We start from the raw sequence: 14,330 nt of genomic DNA on the forward strand, positions 1-14,330 counted from the left end.
TCCGGAGAACCCTAGGTCCCGAGCATTCTGGATAAACAGTCCCATACCAATACCTTGTACTTTATCCTACCCCAACTAAGATATATAGTGGATAATGCACCCCCTACTGTAATAAAGATATTATGTCACCAAGGAGTTATGTGACAAGGTCACATAAATCCGAGGTGACTTCTAATATCTTTATAAATTTCAGTAGGGGGTATATTATGCATTATAATCTACATTTTGTGTGAAATGTCGGGAGGGGGGTCGGCGTCCAATTCTGGTCGCCGGTGCCCAATTCGGGTGCGCCGGCGTTCAATTTGAACGCGTCGGCGCCAAATTCGACTGCCAGGGACCCCTGTTATAGACGGCGCCATAGGGAAATGGCCAGACTGTAGATTATAATAAAATATAATTAATCCTTATAGGAGGCAAAACAATCTTACTGGGCTTATTTAATGTTTAAGTTAAAATGTTATTAGACTTAAAGTATGGTGATCCAAATTATAGAAAGATGTCTTATCCAGAAAATCACAGATCCCAAGCATTCTGGATAATAGTCCCCATACCTGTATTATTATTATTATTATTATTATTATTATTAACATGTATTTATATAGCGCCAACATATTTCGTAGCACTGTATAAAGACCTCTACTCGTATATAGAGAAGGTGCATGAAATAAAGCATGCATTCATCCGTAGCTGTCTACATAAAATGGTTATGCAGTTAAATATTTAACAGTGAGACATTCATATCATTTTGAATAAATTTGATCTTTCTTCCCTTATAGCTGTCTGGCACACAACCTTGCTCTGACCTTCCTTGCATTTTAATATCTCTAATGTACGCCAGCCCAGTTCCTATACACATTGCCATGTATTTGCACAGTGTGTTGGCACTTTATAAATAAATCATAATTCCTTAATATGCCACCCCTGATTCATTTTATTGCTTGCTTTCCTGGACTATTTCCAGCTTCATAACATGTTGTTTATGAAATGGTGCAGAGGGATCTGATCTATATTCGTGATGAGGCACAGCTAAAGGTTTATTAACAACTATCTAACCAGGAAGAAACTGCACTATGCAAATATATTATTAGTGCCATCTTTATTATGGGGGTGTGTGTATATATATATATATATGTGTGTATATATATATATATGTGTGTGTATATATATATATATATATATATATATATATATATATATATATATATATATATATTCGTTATCCAGAAAGCCCAAAATTACGGAAAGACCGTCTCCCATAGACTCCATTATAATCAAATAATCCAAATTTTAAAAAATGATTTCCTTTTTCTCAGTAATAATAAAACAGTAGCTTGTACTTGATCCCAACTAAGATATAATTAATCCTTATTGGAAGCAAAACCAGCCTATTGGGTTTATTTAATGTTTACATTATTTTCTAGTAGACTTAAGGTATGAAGGTCCAAATGACGTAAAGATCTGTTAAATGATATTTCTTTAGGGCCATATACAGGTATGTTATCCAGAATGCAGGGGACCTGGGGTTTTCCGGATAATGGATCTTTCTGTAGTTTGGATCGTCATACCTTAAATCTACCATAAAATCATTTATATATTAAAGAAATCCACAGTTACAGTACACGGTTCATTGCAATTGTACCTTTCACATTTTGCCATATTTACTATTGTTTATAAAACTTGTAGATATTTATTGTGTATAATAGTTTGCAGTGCTTTACTTTAACCTAAAGTATTTTTACTAGTGGAGATGTTTGAGAGCAGTACGTTGCGCAGAAATAAAAACTCTACGTACCTGCTTTGTATATTTAATGTGTTGATATAGTATGTGACAATACGTATTTCAGTGTTTTGTCCAGCTCAGTGCAAGTTCTTTAGCATTGCTGTATATAAGGAATATATTGACAGCCAGTAAACAAAAATGTTGTCTCTTGTAAGGGAAAAGATTTGCAATACAGAGACTGAGGAAAGTAACGTCAAGATAAATCTGCTAAGCGTACATGTTTGCTGTAATTCCTCTAATATTGTCAGCAACTTGTAATGAGGGATATACATCCTTGCTGAGGTTTTCATTGTTGCTCTTGTTCTGCAGTAAAATTACTATAATGAATTTTCTCAGCAGTTGCAATGATGGAGTGGATCCATGCTATCAATCAATTTCTACAGCAAGTTCCATGTAGAAATCTAAGGGTGCAGAAAGTCAAATAGTCTTTCTTCTAGTACAAGAGAACCTGCCCATTACAATTTAAAACATTAGGATATTTCCAAAGACAGACCATCCTGAAACCACTGAGAACATTAGATGGTTTGACGAGCCATCTCCTAGCACTGTAGATTTTTGTAATTGGTTTTATCTATAGATCTGTTAATGGACTATTTAAAAACACACTCCTGTAGAAGGCAAGAGGAGGGTTATTGGAATATACTTCAGTGTATGTTTGGAGTCCCTCATTAATAATTCAGAGCACCTAGATAGACCAGAGCATTAGAACGCTCACCTACATAGGCCAGAGCATTAGAACGCTCACCTACATAGGCCAGAGCATTAGAACGCTCACCTACATAGGCCAGAGCATTAGAACGCTCATCTACATAGGCCAGAGCATTAGAACGCTCATCTACATAGGCCAGAGCATTAGAATGCTCACCTAGATAGGCCAGCGCATTAGAATGCTCACCTAGATAGGCCAGAGGATTAGAACGCTCACCTAGATAGGCCAGAGGATTAGAACGCTCACCTACATAGGCCAGAGGATTAGAACGCTCACCTACATAGGCCAGAGGATTAGAACGCTCACCTACATAGGCCAGAGCATTAGAACGCTCATCTACATAGGCCAGAGCATTAGAACGCTCACTTACATAGGCCAGAGCATTAGAACGCTCAGCTAGATAGGCCAGAGCATTAGAATTCTCCGCTAGATAGGCCAGAGGATTAGAACGTTCACCTAGATAGACCAGAGCATTAAGGTGGCCATACATGTTACAATAGTGAACTTTCCTGTGACCATTGGTTGCAGGAAAGCTCATTTGTTTTCATTCCACCGTTAAGAGCTGAATCGTCAGACATACAGGTAGAAACAATAGAATTCCACCTATAGCTGTCGATTTAACAGTATCCCGTTTCCAATTTTCAAGACTGCCCGATCAAAATGTTCTTTCTTGGCTAATCAACAAGCCAACCAGTATCCAAATCTTTTGCCAATAATACACACCGTCTTCCACCATATCATACAAAACTTCGTACAAAGTTTAGTATGATAACATCTGTGCATGTATGGCCCCCTTTAGAATGTGCACCTAGATAGACAAGAACATTACAATGCTCACCTAGATAGACCAGGCATACTCAAAATTAGAATATTTTGAACACAAAGGTTTACAGATCCTAGTACAACAAAGTACTGTATGTAAACATACCTCTGTAGTCAAATTTAGCCAGACTGGCATCCCCATATTTTTGAGAGAGAGAGCACTCTCCAATTCATGCATGTCCAATAGGCCTCCAGTCTCGGAGATCAAGCTCTTTTCTGATCTTTCATTAACATAACCAGTGAATAGGTTACATTTGTTGTCCTGCCTTAATTTAACATAAGCTTGATATTTTATTTGTCTTTCCTGTGCTGAAGCCCAGTCACTTTGGCTTGAGAACCTGCTCAAACGGTAAATATTGTAAAAACACAAAATGAGATATAGTTATGTTAGATAAATGCATACAGGGTCACAGAGGTTCACAGCTAGTTCACAGATTGCTTGAAGGTGCCAAATCATTCATCCTTAAAGGGATACTGTCATGGGAAAAAAATTTTTTTTCAAAATGAATCAGTTAATAGTGCTGCTCCAGCAGAATTCTGCACTGAAATCCATTTCTCAAAAGAGCAAACAGATTTTTTTATATTCAATTTTGAAATCTGACACGGGGCTAGACATTTTGTCAATTTCCCAGCTGCCCCATGTCATGTGACTTGTGCCTGCACTTCAGGAGAGTAATGCTTTTTGGCAGGCTGCTGTTTCTCCTTCTCAATGTAACTGAAGGAGTCTCAGTGGGACATGGGTTTTTACGATTGAGTGTTGTTCTTAGATCTACCAGGCAGCTGTTATCTTGTGTTAGGGAGCTGTTATCTGGTTACCTTCCCATTGTTCTTTTGTTTGGCTGCTGGGGGGGAAAAGGGAGGGGGTGATATCACTCCAACTTGCAGTACAGCAGTAAAGAGTGATTGAAGTTTATCAGAGCACAAGTCACATGACATGGGGCAGCTGGGAAATTGACAAAATGTCTAGCCCCATGTCAGATTTCAAAATTGAATATAAAAAAATCTGTTTGCTCTTTTGAGAAATGGATTTCAGTGCAGAATTCTGCTGGAGCAGCACTATTAACTGATTCATTTTGAAAATTTTTTTTTTCCCATGACAGTATCCCTTTAATGATATAATATTTGCATGTTTTAAGATCTTGGGGTTGCACAAACTATATCCTGAGCTTTTGTATAACCACAAATCATATTGTTGGCAGATGATGGGACTAGGGGTTGTGCACAACTTGAAGGTCCAGGTCTGTGTGCAGGAAAAAAACAGTAACTACAGAAGAAAAAAATGGAAACCTCGCTGCATGTGGTCCCTAGATTTTCTTTTATGTTCAACAGCCAGTTGGACCTCCAGGAATCTGAATATGCAGACCATTACTTTACATTGAAATGTTTTCTTGATTATCACTGATTGGCGAAGATTTTTGGCAGGTGATCATGGGAGACCAAAGGAATGTTGACAATTATTAAACATAATTATGTTGTGCTACTTATTATATATTCTGCATTTTTTTAAAGGACAAGGAAACCCACCCCCTTTTTATAAAAAAAAAACAAAAAAAAAACACCATCATTGAATTGAATTGAAACCCCCTTGCTCTCTGCCAGATTGCTAGCTTTATTTTCAGAAATACAGTTTGTAAAAGTAGCAACTTCATTGTTGAGGTTTCCTTTACTAAAATCCTTTACGTCCGGTACACCTGTCCCTGGTACGATTATTGTCTTCAATCTTTTCTTGTCCTATATGTGTATGGGAACCGTTTTCCGGAAAGCTTTTAATTATGGAAAGGCAGTCTCTTTTAGACTCCAATTTATCCAAATAATCAAAATTTTTAAAGAGGATATCCTTTTTCTATGTAATAATAAAACAAGATATTTTTATTACTGGAAGCAGAACCCACCTATTGGGTTTATTATATGTTTATAGGATTTTCTAGTAAATTTAAGGTATAAAGATTGGTTATGCAGAAAGCCCTAGGTTCCGAGCATTCTGGATAACAAATCCCATAGCTGCACAATATATAAAAGTACACAATAAATACAATAGTACAGCATATAAGGACACAGTGCTATTTGAAAAGAGACACATTGGGAAGGAGGTCCCTGCCCCGTTGGGCTTACAGTCTGTGCCTGCTTGGTGCCTACTTTAGACATACGTTGTTTAGATTTTGGTGTCACCATTTGCCAGAGGTGCCCACATCCCCGAATTGCTGCTTTTGTTGTGTTCAACTTGCATCAAAGAATATGTAGTTTACTTGCTCCTAGCTCGGAAACAGACTACTGTTCATATGTTTCTTATCTTCTCATCAACTGTATGAAGCAGAGATTCTCCAAATGCCAGATTTGGAGTTCCAGCACATTGTTTTTATGGATTTGGACAACTTCTTGATGTCCAGCTAAACAGAATCCAAAACACTCGTTTGGTTTGTGTGTTGAGCGTTTGAACAAGCAACAAACTACTAATCTTGATCATGTAATGGCCAATCAACACAACAGAGACATAGAAGTTTGAAACATAAGTATGTGCCAATATATTATATAATGTAATGACCTGGAAACATTCCTATTTTGTGTCAAATACTTTTTGATTATTTCCTGCCTATATATGATTGCAGCCAAATTGCTTTCTTAATTTTTTTTGGAACATTTTGTTCCACTTACACCTTTTAGTACATTCTCCTCCAAGGACCAACAACAACTTCAGTTCACTTCACTGGTTTCTTTTGATGCTGGAATTGCCTGTTTGCAGTGCTTCAGATTCGGAAGGGTGTCAGCGTCACGATGAAAATGTTGTCAAAATTAAAATGTCATTTAAATCCCATTATGTCAATGGATTTTCGGGATACTTGGTCCAGATATTAGAAGCGTAATGAAATATTGATGACTTCTCTGCCAAATAGAAATTCATCATCCTGCCGGTCAGAGCTGACAACGTTACTTTAAGGCTGTTCGGTCAGAGATATTTGAAGTTTCAAACTGTTATGCTTTATTTAAACAAAGCCCAATGTTAATAGCATTTATTTTGCTAGTAAGAAATTCATGGCACATAGAAACGCTTGCCGGTAAGCCAAGACAACACAATTAATAGCACAGCAAACACTTTCTTGCCTCTTATAAAAAAAGTATTCATGAATCGTGCACTTTAATGACAGTAGGTAGAAGAGATGATCAATAACCTGCTCTCTCCGGCCTGAGTTAGAAGAGCGGAATTCTCAATCAAACGTGGGCCTGTAGACTGGAGAAGGGCCATCCTGGGACTGCACCGGAGTTGCATTTCTCACAGGTAGATAGAACGAATTTATCATTCACAGAATGTCATCAAGAAGTATTAACTTGCACGTCGTAGAGATCTATTGCTGTCACGACTCCAGGTTTAGTAATGTTACTATAAGCCGATTGTGCTGGCCACCGGGGACTGATGGTTTCGGTAATGCCGAATGGCTTATTGAAAACTCCTTAAATACATTTTGTTTGCTTTTTATTGGATAAGAAATATTAATTGCTAGCAGTGTTTTTAGCTTCAGTAAAACATCTTTAAAGTAATAAACCTTTCATATACCAGATATTACATTTTTTTTTAATAAATGGAAAATGTAAAGTATATTAAAAAAAAAAGGATTATTTGGGTTCACTGAACGTTTCATATAAATTGTATAAAAAGACACACATTCACAGCGATCAAATGAAATACCCAACGAGATATAAATATCAAGTAGTTCATAGGAGTGAGTGTCACCCTTTGCCTCAAGAGTAGCTTGTGTCCTCCGTAGGATTACCTTCACTGGCCTGACTAGTATCACTAGTAATACTGGGAATTATAATATTTCGGCTTCCCCACCTGTCCTTTCAGTCACTGCTCTGCTAAATTATGCCCCTAAACCCACTTCTATATTAAAAGTGTTACATATCCAGCATATACTATTAGCATCTGATACATTTGTATAGGACCATTTGTAGTTGAGCTTTATTTCAAATTGGCTGTTCCTTACTTATATTTGCCTTCAAAGAGATACACATTCAATTCTTTCTCCCAATATTTGATAAAGGGTAGTTTCTTACTGACCTTATAAAGTCAACATGCTATACTTCATGGCAAAGTTCCGTATATGCTTCTGCACACAGACAAAAGTTTTGAGGTCAGCAAACGACATATTGTGGCGCTCTCAAAGAATTTTTTGCACACATTACCGAGAATGAATTAGAGGGAACATTGCTTAAGGGGTAAATTGCTGGTGTAGAGAACATTCTAAGGGAGAGAGGTCTCTTCTGAGGTGGGCATTGCCCCCTGAGTACTTGTAAACAATTTGTAAGCTGGCGGTATCAAAATTCTGAAAGAGTACTTTCCGACTTTGTGGTGTGTAGCTGATCTAGGCCTGCTAGGGATCTGGCTACTAGTAAATGCAAAATTTTTTAGGTGCCCATTTATTCATATAAATCTTTTGAGGGTTGTGGTAATGACTCATTCAAGGCTATGGATTTTAAAGTAAATAATTTTACCATTTTGTTTAAAGAGGGTGTTTAGATGAGGAACCCAAATTAAGGAGTTTAACAGAAAAAATAGAAGATTTGTCCACATGTGCTGCTGTGGTTTTCTCTTATTTCGAACTCTGATTTGTCTGGATGAGATGCATTTGCTATAAGAAAGGCTCTACGGCTAGTATAAAGAAGTGACGAGCCATTATTAATATAATGTACTGCCCTATATGTAAAAGCTGTAGAGAGAACATTGCTTGACAAAGGGGTACTACCCCAAAACATTGACAACTGCACATAAACACGCAAGGGTTTTTCCCTGATTGAATCGGCCATGAGTGCCAGTGATTTTCTTGGAAATCTTACTCAGTTGGCCATCAGACCACACCCCTCATAATTCCCCAATATCCCCTTTATGTTGTCACATAATATTTTTGGAGATCGGTTACAATTTTAGTCCTTTGTGTTGTTTAGTGTGTGAGTCATTGGAAAAACAACTGCCACACTGAAACAATTCAAGTGGTAAAGATCCCTGCATTTGTGTTTCCCCATTGTATTGAAGGGGTGTCTATCCAACCCCCCATTTCTGCACCAGGCTGAAGAAAGTGTGTGTGTGTGTGTGTACAGTGAATGTTATGGGAAATTGCTCCATTTTTCATGGAGAAAAGTTTCCAATGGATTATCAATGTGACATTTCTGATTATATATATTATTCTAACTGCACATTGCAGTCTTGCAGCAGAGACGTTTTCAGCCGGAGACGCTTAAAGCCAGAGACATTTGCAGAGACAGAGTCCTTCCCTAAATTGTGTACAGTTTAAAATTTGGTGGCTGAGGCACAAAGTTAAGAAGTGACTTGTCCAGACTAGACAGAATCACATATGTTTAAGAACTCCATTCAACATGCCCCTGTCCTATTTGAGGCCCTGTGCTTAAAAGTCCTGCAGTGATATAATTAGGGATGCACCGAATCCAGGATTCGGTTCGGGATTCGGCCTTTTTCAGCAGGATTCGGCCGAACCGAATCCGAATCCTAATTTGCATATGCAAATTAGGGGTGGGGAGGGAAATTGCGTGACTTTTTGTCAGAGAACAAGGAAGTAAAAAATGTTTTCCCCTTCCCGCCCCTAATTTGCATATGCAAATTAGGGTTCGATTCGGTTCGGTATTCGGCCAAATCTTTCATGAAAGATTCGGGGGTTCGGCCGAATCCAAAAAAGTGGATTCGGTGCATCCCTAGATATAATCAATGGGTAAAAAGAGTTTGCAAAAGAATCTCAACCGAAAAGTGAGGCAGAACTGCTGCTGTGTGAGAGAAAGGAGGATTTAAGAAAACCATTCCCCCACCAAAATGTTGCAGAAATACATACTACAGGTATGGGACTGGTTATCCAGAATGCTCGGGACCAGAGGTTTTTCGGATAATGAATCTTTCAGTGATTTGGATTTTCATAAGTTAAGTTTGCTAGAAAATCAAGTAAACATTAAATAAACCCAATAGACTGGTTTTGCTTCCAGTAAGGATAAATTAGATATTAGTTTGGGTCAAGTACAATGTACTCCTTTTTATTACATAGAAAAGGAAATAATTTTTAAGTCTAAGGGAGAGGGCCTTTCTGTAATTCTGAGCTTTCTGGATAACGTGTTTCCGGATAACAAATCCCATACCTGTATATGTTTAATTGAGTGGCCGGGCCTTTTTCAGACAGCTGTGAATTGTGGAATGCGACAGTTTCCCGATCTAAGTGCCCGGACCAAGATTCCTTTCCCTGCTTATTTTGTTGGCGTGGCCTGAGAATCAAATCAGATTAAATTTCAATATCCGATGATCTGATTTTCCATTTGGAAGTTGTGTTTGCCTTATTAAGTCCGATCTAACTTAGTTGGGAAATTGCATTATACGCCAGTCACACCATAAACCAGTCAGATAAATGCTGGAGAAGGTCCTGAGCTGTGCTGTGGACTTGGGACTTTCAGGATAATGGATCTTTCCGTAATTTGGATTGTCAAACCTTAAGTCTACTAGAAAATCATGTAAACGTTAAACCCAATAAGCTGGTTTTGCTTCCAATAAGGATTAATTATATCTTAGTTTAGATCAAGTACAAAGTACCGTTTTATTATTACAGTTTATTAAATGATTTTTAAAAAATTGGGTTATTTGGATAGAAATGGAGCCTATGGGAGATGGCCTTTCCATAATTCAGAGCTTTCTTGATAAAGGGTTTCCAGGTGACGGATCCCATACCTGTAAATAAAAATACATTTTTTTTGGTGTGTTATCCACAAAGGGATTGTTTGCAAATGTGGGGACCATTGCTTTATTTATAAAGGGAAAAAAAAACATCTTATAAGTTTGAGACTAAAGCAGAGATGTGCAAGTGTGGCCTTTTATAGAATGATTTTACTGTACTTTGCCCTTTAATATCCTCTCCCTGATACCGAGTGAAGATGCCTGTTCTATAGATCTCTGTAGGATACAAGTAATGCTGCACACCGGCACCACTTGGGATCCTGGAATATTTGGAACAGAAAAATAACCCGAAGGCATAGCTATTATATACAGGGCCCTCCTACTCTGCAAGTTTGCCTGATACATGAGTTTTTGTTGCCTTGTTGCTTTATTCTCATTGTCACACTGGGGCACCCCTGTTTAGTGATCCCCAGTGCATAAAGAAAAGGCTCCCCAGTCTGAGATGGCTCTGCCTATGACTGTAGGAGAGGTGCACAAAAGAGCGTCCGTAGGGGCACTAGGAAGTGGGGCGTACGTATATCGGATCAGGAAGGATAGCCCAGGACTATTTAGGATTTTTCTCAGTACCTCAGTGGGTCAGTCGGGACCATGCTTGTTTTTAATATTTTTTTCCAAAAGGAGACTTTTTTTTTAATTTTTTTATTTTACAGGGCATTGATATTACCCATTTCTCCATGTGCCAATGCACCAGATACTATTGTTTCTTGTTCTCACAGTAGGTTCATGTCTATAGAGATATGATTCCTAATACAGTTATAGTATCTGTTATCCAAAATGCTCGGGACCTGGGGTTTTCCAGATAAGGGATCTTTCCAAAATTTGGATCTTCACACCTTAAGTCTACTAGAAAATCATGTACATTAAACAAACATTAAATAAACCAAATCTGCTGGTTTTGCTTCTAATAAGGATTAATTATATCTTAGTTGGGATCAAGTACAAGCTACTGTTTTATTATTACAGAGAAAAAGGAAATCATTTTTTTAAAATATGGATTATTTGGATAAAATTGAGTCTATGGGAGATTGAGCTTTTCTGGATAAAGGGTTTCTGGATAAAGGATCCCGTACATGTAATAACAATATTCCTGGGTCCCAGCACTTACATGCACTAAAAGCTCTAATTTGTGCATTTTATAATTTATAATAATTTGGAATCATAAGAATAGCAACTGAGCCAAAGGATTCCCCAAAAAGCAGTTGGCGGATTGTCTAATTAAAGCTACAATAGTACGACAAGGACACTAGAACAATGGAGTGCAGCGCATGTGTGTCACTGTCTGCCTGTCTGTCTAAATAGCCAGGAACCTCTGTATAAAATCTTTCCTTCAGCAGCTGAGTACCTCTGTAAGTTGGAGGTTTAATAGATATAAGTGGATTAGAATGCTCAGCACGTTGTGCTGTTTTATCCAGGGACATTAATATAAGAAACACAGGTTTAATCATAAAAAAAAAAGCAATGAAATATTATCTGACCAAGGACAAGGCATTTTGCCAAGTCTCTGACTCCTAATTCAGAGGCTGAGGTTACATATTTCTTCCTAAATTCAAGTACTTTCCTGTGCAAATAGCAGACCGGAGCTGCCTTTTCATTTAAAATATAGTTTAATATCTGGAGGAAGAAGGCAGAATCCATTTACATACCTGTAGATCATGGGTGGCTTGTTGGTTATAGTCAAGGTCACATTATTGATCTAAAATAGGTCATGTGGTCCTTAAAGGGATACTGTCATGGGAAAAAAATTTTTTCTCAAAATGAATCAGTTAATAGTGCTGCTCCAGCAGAATTCTGCACTGAAATCCATTTTTCAAAAGAGCAAACAGATTTTTTTATATTCAATTTTGAAATCTGACATGGGGCTAGACATTTTGTCAATTTCCCAGCTGCCCCTGGTTATGTGACTTGTGCCTGCACTTCAGGAGAGAAATGCTTTCTGGCAGGCTGCTGTTTTTCCTTCTCAATGTAACTGAATGTGTCTCAGTGGGACATGGGTTTTTACTATTGAGTGTTGTTCTTAGATCTACCAGGCAGCTGTTATCTTGTGTTAGGGAGCTGCTATCTGGTTACCTTCCCATTGTTCTTTTGTTTGGCTGCTGGGGGAGAAAAGGGAGGGGGTGATATCACTCTAACTTGCAGTACAGCAGTAAAGAGTGATTGAAGTTTATCAGAGCACAAGTCACATGACATGGGGCAGCTGGGAAATTGACAAAATGTCTAGCCCCATGTCAGATTTCAAAATTGAATATAAAAAAATCTGTTTGCTCTTTTGAGAAATGGATTTCAGTGCAGAATTCTGCTGGAGCAGCACTATTAACTGATTCATTTTGAAAAAAATGTTTTTTCTCATGACAGTATCCCTTTAAAGTGGTGATGGATATTAAAGGGGTGGTTCACCTTTAAGTTAACTTTTAGTATGTTATAGAATGTCAAATTCTAAGCAACTTTTCAATCATTTTTCACTATTTTGTTTTTAAAGTTTTATAGTTATTCTTCTGACTCTTTGCAGCCTTCATATGGGCGTCGCCGACCCCTTCTTCAAAGCAGTAATGTTCAGTAATAGTGATGGGTGAATTTGGGGCGTTTGCTTCACTGAAAAATTTGCGAATTTCCCGCAAAATTCGTGAAACGGTGAAAAATATACAAAACTGCACTGGTGAAAATGCGCCAGCGTCCAAAAAAAAAAAACGGACGCCGCCATCCTTTTTTTAGACGGCGGCGGTTTCGCAAATTTATTCGCTGGTGGCGAATCGCTGGAATTCGTCACAAATTTGCACCTGGGGAATAAATTCGCCCATCACTATTCAGTAAGTCTACGAATGTACTGTTATTGCTACTTTTTATTATTCATCTGTCTATTCAGCCCCTCTTCTATTCATATTCCAGTCTCCTATTCAAATCAATGCATGGTTGCTAGGGTAATTTGGACCCTAGTTACCAGATTGCTTAAAATACAAACTGAAGAGCTGCTGAATAAAAAGATAAATAACTCAAAAACCTTAAATAATTAAAAATGAAAAGCATTTACAAAATGTCTCAGAATATCACTCTCTACATCATACTAAAAGTTATCTCAAAGGTGAACCACCCCCTTTAAGGCCACTCAGCACTGTTTCTGTATTCGCATTACTCTCAATAACCTCTAAAAGGGGTGCGTCACCTTTTTTTCACAATTAACATTTAGTATTTCATAGAATGTACTATTCCTAGCAACTTTGCAATCGATCTTCATTATTTATTCTTGAGTTTTTAAATTATTTGCCTTCCTTGTTTCAGCTTTCAAATGGAAACAAGGACCCCAGCAGGCAAAACTCTTTTGCTCTGTGATGCTACAGTTTTATTGTTATAGTCATATTTAATTCCCCCTCCTGTACTTTTTCCAGTCTCTATTCCTGGTTGCTAGGGAAAATTAGATCCACCAGATTTGCTGATGAGAATAAAATCTTAATAAATGAAGTGTAAAAAGTGAAGCCCCCTACAGCCACATGGTCTTTCATATATAATAACCCCCCAATCGGCAGTCACTATTTGTATTGTTAAGGCAGAGACACACGTGGAGATTCGGGGTGATTAGTCACCCTGGCGACAAATCGCCTCTTCTTCGGACGACTAATCTCGCCAAGCTGCCTTCCTGCCAGCTAGAATCTAAATCGCCGGCAGGACGTGGAAACTTAGGATGTCTTCGGAAAGCCATTTAGATTCTAGCCGGCGGGAAGGCAGTTCAGGGAGATTAGTCGCCCAAAGAAGAGGAGATTTGTCGCCGGGCGATTAAATCTCCCCGAATCTCACGTGAGTCTCTGCCCTTATTGATTGAAAGTGCCCAGATGTGCATCTATAGATAACAGGCAAGTGAGACAGCTCACTTTCATTTATTAAAGGATTACCTTTTATTATTTTTTGTAGTTTATTTGCCTTTTTCTTCTGGCTCTTTCCAGCTTTCAAATGGGGGTCACCGACCCCATCTAAAAATAAATGCTCTGTAAGGCTACATGTTTATTGCTGCTTTTTTATTACTCCTCTTTCTATTCAGGCCTCTCCTATACATATTCCATGTTCTTATATTCTGATTGAAAAAAGTGTAAGAGAAATAGGGTAGTTTGCTTTCTTTTCTTCAAGAAATTAAATGCAGAAATACCAAATTCCTGTTGAGCAAATATTTTGAGATACAGGTATGGGATCCAATAAACGGAAACCCAAAAAGCTAAGAAGGCTGTCTCCCATATACTCCATTTTAATCAATTACTTAAATGTTTTAAAGGAGAAGGAAAGCTACGGAGGCATTTTATTGCCAATAGATTAGCTGC

The 14,330-nt window shown here is 37.9% G+C and overlaps 1 protein-coding gene across 2 annotated transcripts in view; it reads left to right on the forward strand.

Moving 5' to 3' along the window:
* The window catches only part of ddx10.S (DEAD-box helicase 10 S homeolog), a 143,763-nt gene that overhangs the window by 49,092 nt on the left and 80,341 nt on the right, over positions 1-14,330 (forward strand). The window contains 1 exon segment of one of the 2 annotated variants that reach the window (NM_001095619.1): positions 777-918. The exons of the other annotated variant lie outside the window; for it this stretch is intronic. Within the exon segment in view, the coding sequence (NP_001089088.1) occupies positions 777-896 (120 nt within the window). The 3' untranslated portion in view covers positions 897-918. 2 annotated transcript variants of the gene reach the window in all.

The sequence above is a fragment of the Xenopus laevis genome, chromosome 2S, assembly GCF_017654675.1.
Source record: "Xenopus laevis strain J_2021 chromosome 2S, Xenopus_laevis_v10.1, whole genome shotgun sequence".
Lineage (NCBI taxonomy): Eukaryota > Metazoa > Chordata > Amphibia > Anura > Pipidae > Xenopus > Xenopus laevis.